Genomic DNA, 17,802 nt, shown 5'->3' on the forward strand with positions numbered 1-17,802 from the left:
GCTCAGCGCCTCCCAGGCTTCTGGGTCCATGCAGCTCTCCGCAGAGCGGTGGGAGAGCTGCGCGACTTCGCGCAGCTCTCCCACTGCTTACGGAGAGCTTCTTGAAGCCTGGAGAGCGAGAGGGGTCGGTGCGCACCAACCCCTCTCGCTCTCCAGGCTTCAGCGAAAGCCTGCATTCGCCCCATAGGACGCACACACATTTCCCCTTCATTTTTGGAGGGGAAAAAGTGCATCCTATAGGACGAAAAATACGGTACCTGTATGAGTAGGTAGCTCCTGGTCCAAAAAACGTTCTGCACCTCTGCTGTAAGGTTTATGCATTTTTTCAACACCTGGTTTACACAATAGGAAACCTACTACACACCAATTACCTAAACTGGATTGTGGACCATGTATGTGTTTCTAGTGCACTGGAGAGGTGGGCTCAGTGTCCCTTTCTTGATATTGCATAATGAACAACTACCAGGCCACAAAGTTTGGCTTATCCCCTTGAGAATGTCGATGTATTGTTGGTTGTTTTTACAAACAAAGGTCCCAGGTTCATTTCTTGGTATCGCCAGGTACAGCTGGGCATGTCCTGTCTAGAAAACCTGGAGCTGCTGCCACTCCATGTAGACAGTACAGCGCTAGATGGACCAGGGGTCTAACTCAGTATAAAACAGCTTCCTATGTTGTTTCTATCACTTAAAATGAGGGTGATTTGCAGAAACCACATATGGGTATAGGTCATATTTCCTTCTTTTCATGATAATCATGCATATGTGAGTTATGAAGGTATGAACTAATTTTTAATCAAACCCATCAGCTAGCTGTTAAAGCAAAAAGGTCAAAGTACTATAGTAACACCTGACAGATATTCTGGATTATCATTCCCATTATCTCTGCCCGTTGAATTGGAGCTGATGGGAGTTGTGGTCCAAAGTTTATGGGAGGTACTACGTCTTAAGGCAGGCACAGGCAAACCCCAGCCCTCCAGATGTTTGGGAATACAATTCCCATCATCCCTAGCTAACAGGACCAGTGGTCAGAGATGATGGGAATTGTAGTCCCAAACATCTGAAGGCCCAGAGTTTGCCTGTGCCTGTCTTAAGGCATGCCAAAGGCACAATCCTGTTTAGACAGCTGTATATGCCTATTTGTATTCCCAACGAACAGAACCCAAACAAAATTCTAGCTTCTACTGTCTCAAAACCTTGGCTACTTTAAATCAACAAAACTATCACAATTATATTATTTTCATATCAGTCTGTTATAAAGGAAGATTAAATAATCAAAAGAGAGCTTTATTGTATAGTTACTACAAATCTTAAAAGAGAAAAGTGCTAGTGACAGGATTGCTTCTACATTGGTTCTTTAAGCTTTCACCCTGGTGCTAAAACCAACATAAACCTAAAATATGGAAAATGATAACAGAAATTTACAATTTGGTTTTCTTAATCTGAAGGCCAAACAGAAGTGGCTTCATTTTTTGGTGGTATGTGTTTATGAGCATGTGGTAAATAAAATTGGAGGGAAAATTTATGGTATAAAAAAACCCTCACATACACACGTCTTCTACAATGCACATCAAAATAAATCCAGCTGCTGCCGCTGAAGTCAATTCTGGCAAGTGCAACAGTTCCCTCACCAACTCCCCAGATCTGCTCCAGACAGTTGGAAGAACCCCCAGAAAGGGGAGAGGGGAGTTTGTTCCGTCACCACAAGCATTTCTGCTTGCCCCGTGGAGTAATTTCCTTAGTGCAAAGTTGAATGTAACTGAAGAGGGTCAAAACCAGACAGATGCCATTTCAGGCAAGTAGCAGCCAGATCCTATATGACAAGTATTAAACTACAGACCAGGTTGTAGAACAGCTCCCTTAGCAAACTCTTGTTGGCCCACCTACTCTTGAGTTGTGCTGCAGACAGTTCTAGCAACTCTATTTCAGTCTCACCAATTTCATTTTGACAAGCTTACACAGAAGTAGTAATCAATCAATATTTATTGGAAGATGCAATTCAAAAGCTAAAATCACCTCAACATGGTACTCCCAGCAAAGATGGACCTATACTATGTATGGAGTTCACCGGAATCAAGGCAGCAAGAGCAGCACCCTCTGGGTCCTTCGAGAGCAGGGCAAGCCTTCAGACTGGCTGGATCTCTGGCCAGCAATTAGCAGTGTCAGATGTTTTGTCAGAGCAGTGTCCCTCCCACCATGCATCAGTTTAAGCTGAGCTCAAGGCCTGACGATAACTGTCATATTTTGAGCACTACAGAGTACATTACCAAAGCTCTATAACTGTAGTTTAATATATTTCGCTCCAAGCATCTGCAGTGGAAGGGAACTGGTACAGAGTTCTAGAAAATAATTTTACTTCCCTCTTTTAAACTTTGATGTTAGTGCACCACCGCCCCTGGCTTTCTTCCTGGCAGATCCCTTGGGTTCTGGCTCTTTGCGTTTGGCTGAAGTGATGGAGCCAGTAACCTTAAAGAAGTCATCTAATCGGCCCTGAGTACTGCCCTGGCGACTCTTGTTCAGCCTCTTGACCCCGTTGCGTATTCTTTCTTCGTTGAACTGCTTCTCCCCGCACAAGAAGTTGACCAGCTCTTCCTCATCTGGTTCGTTCCACTTCAGATCCACAGCTGCGGGGTCGACAACTTCAGGTTCCAGGAAGAGCAGCTGGGCCTCCTTGTGCAGCCAGTTCTCAGGCACAGAATACTTCTTGGCGTCTATTTGCTGGAGAATCTTTTCTATGCTCTTGTGCTGCTTGATCAGCTCCACGGCCCGCTTCGGCCCAATGCCGCGGATGCTCTCACAGTAGTCGCAGCCCAGCAATATGCAAAGGTCCACAAACTCCTTCTGCGTGAGGCTCAAATCCTGAAGGATGCGGTTCAGGTGGAATTCCTGAATCGGCAGCTTCTTTGCCTCACTGGCTGTAAGATGCCGCATCAGCACAGGGCTACCAAAGGTCAAGCAATCCATATCCTCAGTAGCAGCTGCATAGACCTTGCTCGCTTTCACCAGAGCAGCACAGCTAGCTTCAGCCTCGCCAGGTGCGTCAACGTAAGGGATGCCCATCAAGGTCAGCAGCTTCTTGCACTCATCGTTGTGCTGCTTGGTCACCTTCACTAACCTCTTGCTGAACTTTTCTACATTTTCCTCCTCACCTGCCTCTTTGGCCTCTTGCAACTGCTTCTCCGCTTCAGCTCGGCGCTCGGTGCGTTTGGCTAGTTCCCCCGATTTCAACTGTGGGGGCTTCCCATCAAAGACATAGACAGGCTTGATGCCATTTTCCACCATGCGGATGGTGCGGTAGAACATCCCCATCAGGTGGCTTGTGGTCTCGCCTTCTTCATTCTGCAGCATGTCAGCTCCCTGCCTTACAGCAATCAGGAACTGGTAAATACTCATAGACGCATCAATGGCCACCTTCCGGCCAAAGTAACTCTTTATGTCATTCTCTCGAATGGCACCAGGAGCTATATCAGCAATCAGCTTGGCCAAACCATGGATTCCCATCCTGGTAACTCAGCTCCAGTTGCAGTCTGCTTCTGTTTCTGTGATGATACAACACGGGCGAAACCTAGAAAGTAAAACAGAAGGCATGAACTGATGATTTAAAATGACAAGAAAGCAAAAGGTTCAGCTGTTGGATCAAGATATAATTTTTCCTACCAATCTAAGATTACCATGTAGTGGTTATTATTTTGATGAACAACAACAACAACTTATTTATTGCTTTACACTGAAACCTCAAGGCAACATACAACAAAACTGTAATAAACGATCAATACACTATAAATAGGTTAAAAAAACTATGCTCACTAATCAATTATGTACAGACTCCAGAGAAAGAAGTTCAAATTACAAATAAGGTAAGGAATTTATTCTTTTTTTCCAATTTATATCTTGCTCTTCCTCTCAAAGGAATGTAAATTACATTATATGCCACCCTTATTCTGCCATAGAACCCCATGGGAACCAAATGGGACACAGAGGTACATCACACCAACTGAGGAATGAAACCTGGGACTGGAATGACTGACTGTATCTGGGACTAGAATTAAAGGGTCTGTCACTGCTATTCGCCATTATTTCTTCCCGCCCACTGTTAATGTGGCCTATTGCTGCAACACATCTAGTTCTCTCTCAGGATCCATCTCTTGCTTTAATTGAATGGAGTCACATCACTGTTCAACTGGCATTCATGGTCCCTATTATTTCCAATGGGCATTCAGGCAGTTCAACCCCTGCCCCCTTCATATGCCCCAGCTGCAACAAAACATGTATAATAATAATAATAATAATAATAATTTCTTATTTATACCATGCCCATCTGGCTGGGTTTCCCCAGCCACTCTGCGGCAGCTAGACTGGTGACTGGGAGTGGCCGCCGGGACCACATAACACCGGTCCTGAGAGATCTGCATTGGCTCCCAGTACGTTTCCGAGCACAATTCAAAGTGTTGGTGCTGACCTTTAAAGCCCTAAACGGCCTCGGTCCTGTGAGATCCAGCACCGAGATCCAGCACTGAGATCCAGCACCGAGGGCCTTCTGGCAGTTCCCTCATTGCGAGCAGTGAGGTTACAGGGAACCAGACAGAGGGCCTTCTCAGTAGTGGCGCCCGCCCTGTGGAATGCCCTCCCTTCAGATGTGAAGGAAATAAGCAGCTATCTTCTCTTTAGAAGACATCTGAAGGCAGCCCTGTTTAGGGAAGTTTTAAATATTTAATGCTGTATTGTTTTGAACACTTGATTGGAAGCCGCCCAGAGTGGCTGGGGAAACTCAGCCAGATTGGCGGGATATAAATAATAAATTATTATTATTATTATTATTATTATTATTATTATTATTATTATTCCAACACAATATTAAAATACAGTAATGTATCTCCCATATTGGTCAAAGCAGGCGGTGTAACTCTCCAAGGGCTTGGCTTCACCCCCGACAGCGCACACTCTTCCACTGTCTCCCGAGACAGAGGGATGACAACACCACCACCATTTTTTTTAATCCAGTTGGTGGTTCAGAAATCCTCTTGTAAGCAAAATAAGAGACAGCCAACCCGGATGACTCTTACTCGTTTCGCCCGTCTCGGACTGCAGTCTCGCAGGCATTTAACCTGGGAGCCAGTGCCGCTGAACTCCGTGGGACTGACCTCCGAGTGGACCCTGAGAGCCGGCCTACGCCGCCCGCCCAGCTGTCCCGCACCGACTGTAATGGGGCTGCTGCATCAATCTCCCGCCTTCGCCCTTCCACGCCTGCGGGGCAGGTTTCTGCCTGGGGCCGCGGCAGGGCGTGGAAGGGCGAACGCGGCTCCCTCCCACCCAGCCGGCCCTTTCCTCCGCCACCTCCCCCCTCCCAGCCACGCAGAACGCGCGAGGGGCTGGTATTTGGGGTACCTTCCACTGCCACCTGCTCCCTCGCAGCCACGCGCGACCGAAGACCGGGCTGAGGACTCGGCTAAGCCAATCAGCGCCTCCCTTTTGGCGCCTTCTGAATCCCGCGCTCAGAGCATCAAAGAAGGCAAGGCGGGCGAGGCGCCTGCTGGCTTCTGGGAAACGTAGTCCGCGCGCTCACCGGCTTTTCCTGGTGGCCCGCTTCAGAGGTCTGGACGGACCACAATTCCCAGCAGGCTGTGCATGCGTGAGGCCTCTACTCCGCCTCCTTCTTCGTCGGGGGGGGGGGAAGATGACAGACGGACTTCCGGCGGGGAAAGGGCTGAGCCTGCGCCGGAAGAAGAGACGTGTCCTTCCGCCACCTGTGAGGAGAAGCCACGGGAAGCGCCCGATAGAGCCATGGTGAGGGAGCGGGCCGGCGGGAGCGGAGCCGCCCCTGTCGCCCCTTTGCCAGCCTTTGCGCGCCTTCCCGGTGCTGGGTCTGCTCGGTTATCCCGAGAGAGCCAAGGAGGGGCGGTCGGCGGGCGCAAATGGCCCGGTTTCAATGCAGAAGAGAGGGAGGGAGGGAGAAATAAATAAATGGTGTTTCTATTCCCACCTCCTCTGTTCCCTCGCCTAGATGTCTCCTTAAAGTCGGGGTTGGGGAACCTGTTGCCCTCCAGGTGTTTTGATGGACTGCATCTCCCATCATTCCCAGCCCTTTAGCCATGCTGGAAGGGGCTGATGGGAGATGGAGGCCAACGCAGGTTCTTTATCTGTGTGCGTGCTTTAAATATTAGTAACAATCTCTCCTTCCTTCTTTCAATGTCAGGAGCTGGAGACAATGAGCAGATACACCAGCCCGGTGAACCCGGCTGTGTTTCCACACCTCACAGTGGTCCTGCTGGCCATCGGCATGTTCTTCACCGCCTGGTTCTTTGTGTATCCTCTTCCAGCCCAGAGCGGCTCTGCTGAGTGTCCAGAGGCCTGCACCAGCCACGTTTCAGTTGCCCACAGGGTTGTGGGGTTAGCTTTAATGAGATCTGGGGGAGGTGCTTGTACCTTTGCTTATTTTTAAAAGGGTGAGGAAAGCTGTCTCAGCATATGTTGCTGGACTACAAAACTCCCACCATCCCTTACCATTCGCCATGCTGGTTGAGGCTGATGGTGACCAACAGCATCTAGGGTGCAGCTGGTTCTGCATTACTGTTTTAAATTATTTTTAGGCCTTCGTTTAGCAAAACGATTAGGATGATGTACCCTAAGGGTAATAAGATGCATATAAGCAAATGAAGGGGAGTAGAAAGTCAGCATAAATATTAAGCAAAAGATTTATAAATATTATGCAGTAAGTTACTATTGCTTCTTAAAAGTTCAGATAAATAAAAATGCCTGTGTCTGGCAGCAGACTGAAAGCAAAATTGGCACCAGGTGATTTTCTTAAGGGCATTTCCATGTTGCACAAAAAAGAGCCTATTTTGGTGTCTGGACTGGGAAACTCTTTCATTTAGTGTCTTCTAATTTGGTGACTGATGTTTAATGGCATCAGATCTTTATTTGATACTGTTCCTGATGCTGTGGGATAGTTGCTATCTTTTTCCTGAAATTTCATTTAATTAATTTTATTCCTTGTATGCAGTTTGTCACACTGCAATTAAACAAGAATTTTTTTCTGTTATGTTTTCTTGCTTAATTTTTGCATGCTGGAGCAGCTGAGAGGATGACAACCCTGTTAAACAAAAATGTCATGACCTTTTGCAAAAGTGTTGGTTTTTCATTGTGTATTGCTGGGGCTTTCTCCACTCTTCAGTCTCTGGTTTACTACTTTAACTAGTATTTCAGATATGAAGTGACCTCGACCAAGTACACCCGGGACATTTACAAGGAACTGCTCATCTCTCTGGTTGCTTCACTCTTTATGGGCTTTGGAGTACTCTTCTTACTGCTATGGGTTGGAATCTATGTGTAACGAAGTCAGGAGCTTTCTCAGGTAAGAAATTAATACCTGATTCCACAATGAGAGTTTTTTGGAACACATTTGAGGGAATTTCCCAGAAAATATTAGGGTTGAATTGTTAATTTGGTTTAAATGTTATATTGAAATAAGATTCAGAGTTTCAGTTTGGTATTCACTTTGTTGGAAAATGTGCAACTGTTTTAGGACTTCCATACTTCCATACAATCATTTATATTGTAAGGGGGAGAAATGAAGGCAATGAAAATTTTTGAGATACTAAACATGGCTAAACATGTTTTGGGCAGGGGCAGGTTCTTTGGCAGAACAACCGCTGCTATGGGCAGGGCAGGTGGTGGTGAGGAGTTCCCCCTCCTGTTGGAAAAATAGCTATGCCAGCCCCAGAGCTAGATAGTGTGGAGCCAGTTTTGCAGGCATGTCAGAGGAGTGAGGGAGCTTTGGATCCTGCAGATCTATCGCTACTACCACCACCTCCAATGCCTTATTTTTCCCACAACTGCCAGAATATCGCTGGCTGTACATCTGTTATGGCAGAGCTTTACTCAGGAGTATCCAGTGGGTAGATGTTGCCATGCCGGCAGTGCAGTAAGACCCACACTGCTTCTTAAGGCCCCTCAGCCTGTCTTTGGCTGGCTAAAGGACTGCAGTAATCCAAAGACATGTTAGGGATCTCTATTATTATGTGTGCATTCATACTTCCCAGAAGCAGCTGCTTTGCAACTGTTTAAAACTGCAAATTTGATTAGTATTGTGTCCAACAATCATGTTACTAATTTGTCTTGCAAAACAATGAAAGTTTAGAAATGGAAAGTTCTCTGTGGGAGGAAAGATTATAGAAAAATGTATTCCCCAGGTCACCGAGCAGGATATAGATATAGGGTGCACACACCATATAGTAGGCTGTCTGGTGCTTATTTAATAGTTCTATTTTAATGTGTAGAGTTCTGGCTTTTCTGAAGCTGAGTTTTTACCAGGCATGCTTGTGAATATAGACAAAGCCTTGTGTAGCATATTGCAACTACTTCACAAAGGATGTAGCAGGTAACAAAATGATGTGAACCTATCGGCATCTGCACAGTAAAATACAGTTGCTGAGCCTCTCTCTCTTAGTGCTCTTCGAACTGCAACATGTGCAATAGTGAGCAGTTTTGTATCAGGTAGTTGCATTTGTCTGCCCCTTACCGTTAGTCACAACAATCTAAATTTAAAAAGCAAGAATGAAAGGCACAAATTATGAGGACAACTTCCCAGACACGTGGAGCATAGAAGCCCCTCTAATTGTCAAGGCCTTGTTTGGCTCCCCTGCTTGTATGTTTCTGTTTCGGACAGCAATATAGAAAACTATAATAGCCTGGGTACTTCAGAAAATAGTTTGATCCATTTGTTGTTTTTCCTTTCAGGTTCCAGCAGCCTTACTGAAGCTCTTTTTTATTTTTGTACGTAATGCAGCTCTTTGCAGCTTGGGCCTGCATAATCTTGATATATGGTTATAGCCCAGGGTCGCAACATCGGACCAATAAAGCTGACTCTGTGATGAGCTGAAGTTTGTGTTCTTCTTTGTTCTTTGGGTGCACTTTTCTGCTGTATATGAAGACCCATAGGCCTACACCCGCTACAGGAGAGAAGGTACAAAGCAACAGAAATTGCTCTTTGAATAGGATGGATATAGGGGACACATAGTAATCATATGCCTGAAGGAATATTTTATCTCAACTTTTAAGAAATAAGCAATTGTGACAACAGTCAGAATTTCATGAGACTGTAAATGTTGACATATCAGACTTTCCACTGCTGTGAGCAGGCTTTCAAACCCACCTTTAAGCACAAATTAACTTTTTCTTTTGCACACACAGTATGCTGGATACCAAACAGAAAGGGGAGCAGGTGGTCTGAACCACTGAGCCTCTTGGGCTTGCTGAGCTCCTGTTGCTCTGTCCCAGCTTCTGCCAACCTAACAGTTCAAAAGCACACCAGTGCAAGTAGATAAATAAGTACCACTGTGGTGGGAAGGTAAACAGTGTTTCCATGCGCTCTGGCACTTGCCATGGTGTTCCATTGCGCCAGAAGTGATTTAGTCATACATGACCCGGAAAGCTGTCTGTGGACAAACTTCGGCTCCTTCAGCCTGAAGATAAGTGCTGCACCCCATAGACACCTTTGACTGGACTTAACTGTCCAGAGGTTCTTTACATTTACCTTTTACTACACAAAGCATCCACACTCATTTTTCTTCACTTCTTTCTGTTCTTTACTGAGAGAGAGCCAATGGACTCAGAAGTACTGTAAATCCTACTTAGTTCAGTGGGACATATTCCCATGTAGGTAAATAAACTCATTTCAGAGTAAGTCCCACTGAATGCAGTGGGACGTATTTCTGATTTAAAAAGGCACATAGGATCACAGCTGTGGTAGGCACTAGAGCTGAGATGCTCCACTTCTGGATCAACATGCAGAAAAGGGCAGGCCACAATATTTGGGGCTCTTCAGCTTAAGGGGAAAGCCCGTTAAATAAAGGTGTCTGTGTCATGAGTAATGTCTATACAATTGTGCAAAGTGGAGAGTGTGTGTGTTTGTGTGTGTGTGTGTATAATACAGATAGATAAATCATCTCCTTCTCCCTACTACTTATTGTTTTGTCTCCATATTGATTTTTCCTCTCAGATTGTAGTTTAAAGAATAATCTTTAGAGATGTCAGTTCCTTTTACTGCATTGCATTAAACTGCAAAGGCTAAAATAACAAGCTGACTTGAGGACATCACTGACTCTGAGCTACCTTTAAACTACAAGAGCTGGCAACAGGCTTTAAAAATAAAAATAAAATCCCAAGGCTATAGTAATTAAGAATGTATATCAGAAACGAGGCTAGTAAAAGACATGTAGCCATGGATTAGTGAGTGTAGTTCTGGTTAATTGCTTTCTCTCAATTCCATGTTTTAACTAAATCCTTAATGAAAACTGCATTTTGCTCTTATAACTAAATGGCATTGAGTTCAAATTGAAAATAGCTGTGTTAACTGAATGTTTCTGTAGGAAGTGGTAGTCCAATACTGAAGGCATAGATTTTTTTATATAGCGATGTATGACTCTCAAACAGATATTTCTTCTCTAAAATGTCTGCTGACTTGTGTGCATGTAACTGGGCTTACTCTGGTAGTACAAATGCACTTCTTGCTTCAGAAATTCTCTTTTTACCCACAAAAAACTTTGCTTAGAGCCCCTACCGTAACATTACTTGTAATAATTCAGTTCTGTGAGATGGAGGAAGAAGCCATGAGCCAATCTTGGATACAAAGTAGTATACTTATATATTTATTTTTATAGGTACATTTCTTATGAATAAAAGGTCTAGGTAAGCAAAACAAGAAGTAGAGGAGTTCTTGGCACCAGCACTCCAAAACAAAATATAAATACAGATCAGAAAAGCAGATGGTAGGGGGAAAAGCAACCACACATATCCTCCACCAAAGCAAAATAACAATAAAACTTCATTAATATAGTACGTACTACAGATATGACTCTGAAATTGAGGGCAATATACAGTGATTAAAGCTGTGATAGCAACATTTAAAACAAAACAAATTAGTGCTTTATCTTCCTTAAGGCTCACAGTGGTGGGACAAAACTTTTATTTACAGGCTTTGAGCTTTTTCTTTAAACAACAACAAAAAGACAAAAGGCTTATGAATTTTCCTTGGAGAACTCATTCCCAGCCCCTTGAAACAGCCAGACTTTAAAAGCTGGCTCCATATCCACCCTTGATTTTATTTTTGGCTCCCCAAATGGCTAGAGAGATATGGCTTCATGTTCCGGTTCTAAGGAAGAAGAATTTCCTCCTAGGTCAGAAGCACTGGAAGAGCTCCCTCCATCAGATGCAGGAAAACACCCAGTTGTTAATCATCCTTCTATTTGGGGAGAGTATGTAATTGGTGCAGGTAGGGAGAACATTTCCCGAGACAGGCGAGTAGCATGAAGATGCTGAGCTGGCCAGTCCAGGTGATGTCTATGATACCAGTTCAAACATGGGCAAGTAACACCTTGCTATAGAACTCCTACTCTTTAATGCTGGTAGTCCCCTTGCCCACCCCAATACTGTGAAGCACTTTGGGATTAAAAAAAAAAGTGCTATATCGATAAAAGTAAGTAGTTGTAGCCGTTTTAAACAATAAAACCATTAAAACTGTAATGTAAAGAGTGCTACTGTTACAAAGGATTATGCATATCGGATTCTCAGCACGGATGTGAATGTACCAGTGAAAATATTTGACACATACACAGCCCTTCTCTCCAATGCCACCTGATAAGACCAGGAGAAGAAGAAAGTGATTGGTTAATTTACTTCTGATGTCACCGTGTCCCTGCTGCCCTCACCCTGATCTTGATCGGTAACAAACTATGGATGAATGGTTTTATACATTTAATGCACTGAGGAGTGGGTAAGGGGATAGTCCGGTCAAAATGTGAATGTCCTCACCAGATTGTTTTTAACCCAGCGGTTTCTTAACCACTAGTCTAAAGACTTCTTATTGCTGGTCTGTAGAAAGGAGTCTGCTTAAGCCTCCTGCTGCTGCTCAGGAGGAGAGCACTAAAACAGTGACCCACCAGGCCTAAGATGCCTCTCAGTCATTAAGCAACAGATCCTTCCTCCTCTATGAGCTGCTTCTTGCAGGGTGGTTTCTTCCCACTGCTGGAGTGTCCTAGGAAGCCCCAAAGGCCATGTTTGTTCTGCAGCTCCTCCCCACACTGTTTGGGTTGGCGATACAGGGAGGAGCTCCGGCACAAGCACCTCCAGTGGAGCACCAGATTCTCCCTTTGCTGGGAAGTGTGACGGGAGGAGAGGCTCCATTTTGGCTCCCATTCTGCTGGAGTTAAAAAAAGTAATCAAAAATTCAGCCTACGTGGAAAAAACAGGCAATTGGCACATGGGCCACAGAACACGGAGAGGAAGAGCAGCCTCTTGTTGCTAGAAAATTGGAGCGTTGCCAGCCCCTGCAAGATCCTGACTTTCTAATACCAAGTTGAGAAGAATTATCTGAATATTGTCCACGGCCAAGTACATTTTTTTGACACTCCGATCGTGCTCAAGAACAACTGTGCTCTAGCTGGGGGCGTTGCTGGATGCCTGCATGGTGAAGAGTCTTTTGGTACTGAACCTCCATGGATGATCAAAGCACATGCTTTGTGGACAAAGTAAGAAAGACCCCCGACAAATAACTCAGCAGGCATGGACCAATAGGAACAGCACTAGAAGATTGTGGTGGATTTAGCTGGGTAGCACCATTGTCTCTGTGAAGTATTTGCATAACCCTGCAGGTACAGTACTTTCACATGGTAAACACATGTTGTCCTATATAAGCCTCCTGTCTCACATGCCTTTGTCAGTTAATCTTGGGAGAGATTAAGGCAGGAGTGGGGAATGGCTTTTCAGCCTGCATTAACTTCTGTGGGCCATGTGCCAATGGTAGGCAGGGCCAGATGCAAAAGTGAGCAGAGCAATGACTGTCAATGCAGATCTCACTTTTGTACAGTAGGCTAATTTCCATATATACTCAGACACCTCTCTATCTTCCAGCCAGCTAAGCAAGATACCTGAAGGAGCGTCTCCATGCGCAATGTTCAGCCCAGATACTGAGGTCCAGCTCCTTGGGCTTTCTGGCGGTTCCCTCACTGCGAGATGTGAGGTTACAGGGAACCAGGCAGAGGGCCTTCTTGGTGGTGGTGCCCACCCTGTGGAATGCCCTCCCACCAGATGGCAAGGAAATAAACAACTATCTGACTTTTAGAAGACCTCTGAAGGCAGCCCTGTTTAGGGAAGTTTTTAATGTTTGATGTTTTATTCTGTTTTTAATCTGTTGGGAGCCGCCCAGAGTGGCTGGGGAAACCCGGCCAGATGGGCGGGGTATAAATAATAAATTATTATTATAGATGCATTATTAGAGCTCAAGGACACAGTCCAACCTGGCAGAAACACTTGTGAAGCGAGGCCAGCAAGGAGTGCGTCTTGACGGGAGAGAAGGCCAAGGGGTAGCTTTTGTTAAAGTGAATCCCATCAGTGGCAGGTAGGCAGGGCAAAGCTTCCTCAAGCATTTCCTCTAGCAAATCTTATACCGGTCACTGACACTGGCTCATTACAATGATCTCCCAAAGGTTTGTGAAGGATAATGAGATCTCCCCATAGCTCAGGGGGGGGGCGGTTTGTGTGTGTGTGTCTTACCTAAAAAGCAAAAGGCAATAGCCTCTATCCTGGGAGGGTGGTGTGTAGATGTGTGGCAGACTAAGACTCCACAGCAATTCAATGAAGTTTAGGTTAAGATCGCCCTTTCCACCCCGTCCGCGTTGGCTCTACCAGACGTGTGTTGGAGTTGCGGCAGGGGCAGAGGAAAGGGTGGGTGGGGGGAACCCACAGCAGTGGTACTTCTAAGGGTCTTCAGATGGGGCTCCCAGATACTGCAGATCTGTTTAGGAGGAACATTGGAGGGGGAGAGAGCAGCAGGGGCTGTAAGGAGAAGCAAGAGTGCTTGCTTGTCAGTAACAGGCTGTTTCACAAGGGAGATTTCAACCAGTTTTGCATTACTGGCATTCAATGCAAGAACATTTTCACAAGTAACATTGAGTAACAGTGCAAACCTACACCCCTCTACCCAGAAGTAAGTCCCAACAAATTCAATGGGATTTACTGAAGAGGTAAGAGTATAGAATTGCTACGAAACAGATTTCTGCACTTCTTTCACTAGGGAGGAAACCCCTCCTTGGCTGCACTAAATGCCACTAACAGATTACATGACCCAGTCTGACTGATGGGGCAAAATGAGACGTTAATAAGGGGGATATAACTCCAAGTCTCTTATTGTGCCTGTTTGTTTCCCCTCTGTTCAGCAATGGTGCCTCCTGCTGGTGAGCACTAGCAATTGCAACTACATTTCTCATATCCTTGTTCCTTGCAAAGACAGCCCGCAGCCATTATCAGATGCTATCAGTGCCCTTGTTCTGCTGGCAGTGGCGTAGCATGGGTTGTCAGCACCCGGGGCAAGGCAAGTAATTTGCGCCCCCTAACCCGTGGATTTTAGTAGGGGCAGAGAGCTGTGACTGCGAGCGCGCCCCCCCCGATGTTGCGCCCAGCCCCCCCTGCACCCCCCACGCTACGCCACTGTCTGCTGGGTCTCCAATATCTTCCCCAGCCCATGCCTGTGTGCCCCTTTCGGCTGCTTCTAATGAATGGTAGTTCCTCAGTGCCAGGTGCCATTTCCTCTTATGCCTATTCATGGAATGTGCAGCATTGTAAGGAAAAGTGGCAACCGTCACTGGGCCACCAACAGACACTGCAGACATTATCTACACATTTTTATTACTTTTATGCCACTTTTACTGTTCCAGCTCCCTTCAAAGAATCCTGTGAATCATAGCTTACTGGGGGTGCTGAAAATTTTATGTGAGAACTCCCCAAGCAGAACTATGGTTACCAGAGTTCTCTGGGCAAAGGGGTTGACTATTAAATCTGTAATGTGAGCTGAGAGCAGCAAATGTGAAACTGGTGATAACGGGGGATGGGGGCGGGTGGGCCTGCCTACCTGGGCAATTTCATTACTACTAATAAAATGGCAGATCCATCCAGGAATGCAGGCACCAATACACATTTCACCAACACAGAGATAAACCCAGCCACCATCATAAAGTGGATTCCTACCTTAACACAGTTGTTCCTTTCAGTTTACAATAATGTGATTTAAAAACCATCAGTGCTTGGTCATTAGAATTAAACCAAAGGCAAGTATGTTTATATCTGTGGATTTGCAGATTGATAACCTGATTCAGAATATATGAGCAGTCCCAGCAGCTAACCATTTTGCTTCTTATCTTTCCCATCCCTGTCCTCTCATCTTCCCTAAGTTGCTGTTCACACTCTTGCACAGAAATCTAAATAACCCGTTTTACAAAAAACAAAAACAGAGCTTGACTGAGTTGGCCTGTCCTTCCTTCCTCTGATTGGAAGTTAAAGGCCTGAAACGCTGGATGGTTGTGCTTGTGCATTTGTCTTAACTCCTTGCGCTTCCCCGATTCAAAATGCGGACGCAGGCTGGTGCCCAGCGACAGCCCGCTTAGGTTTCCTATGAGAGACAAGTGGATCAATAATCAAACAAGCTGATCTTGTGCGGAGGGGGAGGGGGAAAGATCAGTGGTTTAGCAAGTTAACACCTTGTAACAGTAAGTTACCCAAAATACACCCAAAATATTCTTAAGAATGCCAAGGAGGCTTAAGGTCTGGAGTGAAAAAAATGTTCTGTTTGTTGCCTGACAAGTGACCCCTTGGGGATCAAAGCACTTTTCAGTCTGGATATACGTTTAGTGTAGGGTAGATCTCTTCTGATGGCCTCCCTCTTCAACTTCAGGGATGGTCTCCTGCTGAGCAAGGGCCGTGCCATGTGCTTGTTGGGCTGAAAGGCATTTTTTGCTGCTCTCAATGTATGGGCCTCGGGAGGAGCCCTAGGATGCCAATGCATATTATATCAGTCCAGAGGCAAAGCTCAGGCACTGCTTTCCTCAAGTAGATTTGAGCTTGCTTCTTCAGAAGCGTATTTATCCAATCCTGAAAAAAGGCACATTGGGAATAAGACTAGCCTGCCTGAGAGTTGTTTTTGTGAGGTTACTGAGGTCTTCTCTCCCTGGAATGTAACTATATGGCGAGAGAGAGAGGGAGGGGGGAAGCCAGAGGCAAATCCCATTGCTTTTCCATTGGTTGCTGCTGTTTGAAACGACTGGTCATTTGTGTGTTCCAGTGTCACCAGGACTTCTGCAGAGCATAAGTTAAAGAGAAGAGGCTAGCTGCCAGCCAGAAGGTCAGAAACTCCAGTGTATGACTTGCAAACACAGCCAGGCAGAATATTCCTTTTACAGAAAGAATTCCAGTGTTTCAGCTTTAGAGAAGGACACCCAGCGTCATCGTTGAGAAACGCCAGTGTCTAAGAAAGCCACTTCGTTGGCTCTCTGGGTGCTGAGATCTCTTCCCAGCTGAACTGTATTTTGTAGTTCTGAGGTGCCCAAAGACATTGAACCCAGGCATGGCTCCAGTGTAGAACTTTCAAATCCAGTGTAAAAATGAGGAAAAAGAAGGAATGTCAATGTCTCTACAACAAGTAAGGCCTTTGGAGGACTGAATGACAAGCATCTGGCATGTCAAGGGGGAAAAAGATGCCTCAGTATTTCCATGTTTTGCTTGCTAGTGGCATCGTTCCCCCAAAGTTGTTTGGCATTCTAATGTTGATATTCCACCGCAGGGTGGGGTGGGGGAGAACCACACCAGCTGATGACAGAGGCAACAGGATAGGACTTGGGGGCTCATAGGAGGGAACATCCAGTCCAATGAGCCTTGTGGGCCCATTTCAGTTCCAGTCCAAGGGCAGTGGTGCTCCCGAGACTCACTCACACAGCCAGTAGAATTGGAAGTAATAGTCAGTGAAGAGAGAGCCCATCTGCTCCACAGCAGTACTGCAGTTTGCTTGGCCCTGTGATGAGAGTGGGAGGAAGAAAAAGAAGGTTCAAGGGAACTGGGAACTGTCACAGAAGAACAAAGGTTAGCCAACAACAACAAGAGGCATCTCCAAGGCCCTGTGTCTGGGTGCAAACACTCAGATATTTGGGTAAGGGGAGTTTGACTAAATTTTCTGACTCGGTCATCTTTTGATATTTAACCCCCCCCCCCCCAGCTCTAAAGGATGAATCTAAAGGCTGTTATGTTGGGAGAGGATATTGCAGGTACTTATACTCACAGGTTTAGCAAATCGGAAGTGATAGGTGAACTCCTGGAACGGCATCATCACCACAGGCCAATGGTATGTTACTCCCTACGGAAGAAGCAAAAGAAACCATACCTGGATTAAAACGACCTCTTTCTCTTGCCTGTGCTAGAGAGAGAGCTAATGCACCTTGCTCTCTGTTCCCTCTTTGTAGTGGAAAATTGATGTGAGAGAAACAGGCAGCAAGATGCAGTACTCCACCTACCACTGCCAGGTGCTGTGCCTCTCTTGTAGCCACGGTTTGAGTGGGCAGAGAATATGGGATGGGGATACACAGAATTAAGATCTTACTGAACTGGAAAATGCAGCTTACTGAACCGTGAAGGTCAAACTACATATGACCTTAACTGTGTAGTTCTGCCCTTGTGTGGGCTTTTTCCCACAAATAATGGTGGTAATCTGGGAAACTCAGCCAGATGGGTGGGGTAAAGGTAAAGGGACCCCTGACCATCAGGTCCAGTCATGACCGACTCTGGGGTTGTGGCGCTCATCTCGCTTTATTGGCCGAGGGAGCTGGTGTACAACTTCCGGGTCATGTGGCCAGCATGACTAAGCCGCTTCTGGCGAACCAGAGCAGCACACGGAAACACCGTTTACCTTCCCGCCGGAGTGGTACCTATTTATCTACTTGCACTTTGACATGCTTTCAAACTGCTAGGTTGGCAGGAGCAGGGACCGAGC

The 17,802-nt window shown here is 45.8% G+C and overlaps 3 protein-coding genes across 9 annotated transcripts in view; 1 reads left to right on the top strand and 2 right to left on the bottom strand.

The window, feature by feature from the left end:
* Positions 1 to 1,970: 1,970 nt before the first annotated feature.
* On the bottom strand, positions 1,971 to 5,521 carry FEN1 (flap structure-specific endonuclease 1). 3 transcript variants are annotated; one of them, XM_081003095.1, is made up of 2 exons: positions 5,382 to 5,521; positions 1,971 to 3,561 (listed from the first exon to the last, which is right to left on the bottom strand). In XM_081003095.1, exon 2 carries the CDS (start codon positions 3,495 to 3,497, stop codon positions 2,349 to 2,351), a length of 1,149 nt encoding a protein of 382 aa, XP_080859221.1. In that variant the 5' UTR covers positions 3,498 to 3,561; positions 5,382 to 5,521; the 3' UTR covers positions 1,971 to 2,348. The 3 variants fall into 3 exon arrangements, with proteins under 3 accessions (XP_080859221.1, XP_080859223.1, XP_080859222.1); XM_081003097.1 differs by lacking the exon at positions 5,382 to 5,521 and adding an exon at positions 5,138 to 5,294; XM_081003096.1 differs by lacking the exon at positions 5,382 to 5,521 and adding an exon at positions 5,060 to 5,294.
* Positions 5,522 to 5,606: 85 nt separating this feature from the next.
* Positions 5,607 to 8,875, top strand: TMEM258 (transmembrane protein 258). Its single transcript, XM_081003116.1, has 4 exons — positions 5,607 to 5,780; positions 6,190 to 6,299; positions 7,200 to 7,347; positions 8,733 to 8,875. Exons 1-3 carry the CDS (start codon positions 5,622 to 5,624, stop codon positions 7,324 to 7,326), a joined length of 396 nt encoding a protein of 131 aa, XP_080859242.1. The 5' UTR covers positions 5,607 to 5,621; the 3' UTR covers positions 7,327 to 7,347; positions 8,733 to 8,875.
* A 6,202-nt stretch (positions 8,876 to 15,077) lies between these two features.
* MYRF (myelin regulatory factor) overlaps positions 15,078 to 17,802 on the bottom strand; it is a 94,907-nt gene continuing 92,182 nt past the window's right edge. For all 5 annotated transcript variants that reach the window (XM_081021896.1, XM_081021897.1, XM_081021895.1 and 2 more), the window contains 2 exons: positions 17,095 to 17,169; positions 15,078 to 16,830 (listed from right to left, as the gene is read on the bottom strand). In XM_081021896.1, coding sequence (XP_080878022.1) covers positions 16,744 to 16,830; positions 17,095 to 17,169 — 162 coding nt within the window. In that variant the 3' untranslated portion in view covers positions 15,078 to 16,743. The remainder of the gene's footprint in view (positions 16,831 to 17,094; positions 17,170 to 17,802) is intronic.

This window comes from Podarcis pityusensis (genome assembly GCF_964106645.2).
Source record: "Podarcis pityusensis genome assembly, chromosome: 1".
Classification (NCBI taxonomy): Eukaryota; Metazoa; Chordata; class Lepidosauria; order Squamata; family Lacertidae; genus Podarcis; species Podarcis pityusensis.

Bases quoted from the DNA above. Each gene is read 5' to 3' on its own strand.
- FEN1 (XM_081003095.1), bottom strand. From the start codon at position 3,497: ATGGGAATCCATGGTTTGGCCAAGCTGATTGCTGATATAGCTCCTGGT.
- TMEM258 (XM_081003116.1), top strand. From the start codon at position 5,622: ATGCGTGAGGCCTCTACTCCGCCTCCTTCTTCGTCGGGGGGGGGGGAA. The intron at 5,781-6,189 runs GTGAGGGAGCGG...TTTCAATGTCAG, and splicing joins AAGCGCCCGATAGAGCCATG to GAGCTGGAGACAATGAGCAG. The intron at 6,300-7,199 runs GTATCCTCTTCC...CTAGTATTTCAG, and splicing joins TTCACCGCCTGGTTCTTTGT to ATATGAAGTGACCTCGACCA.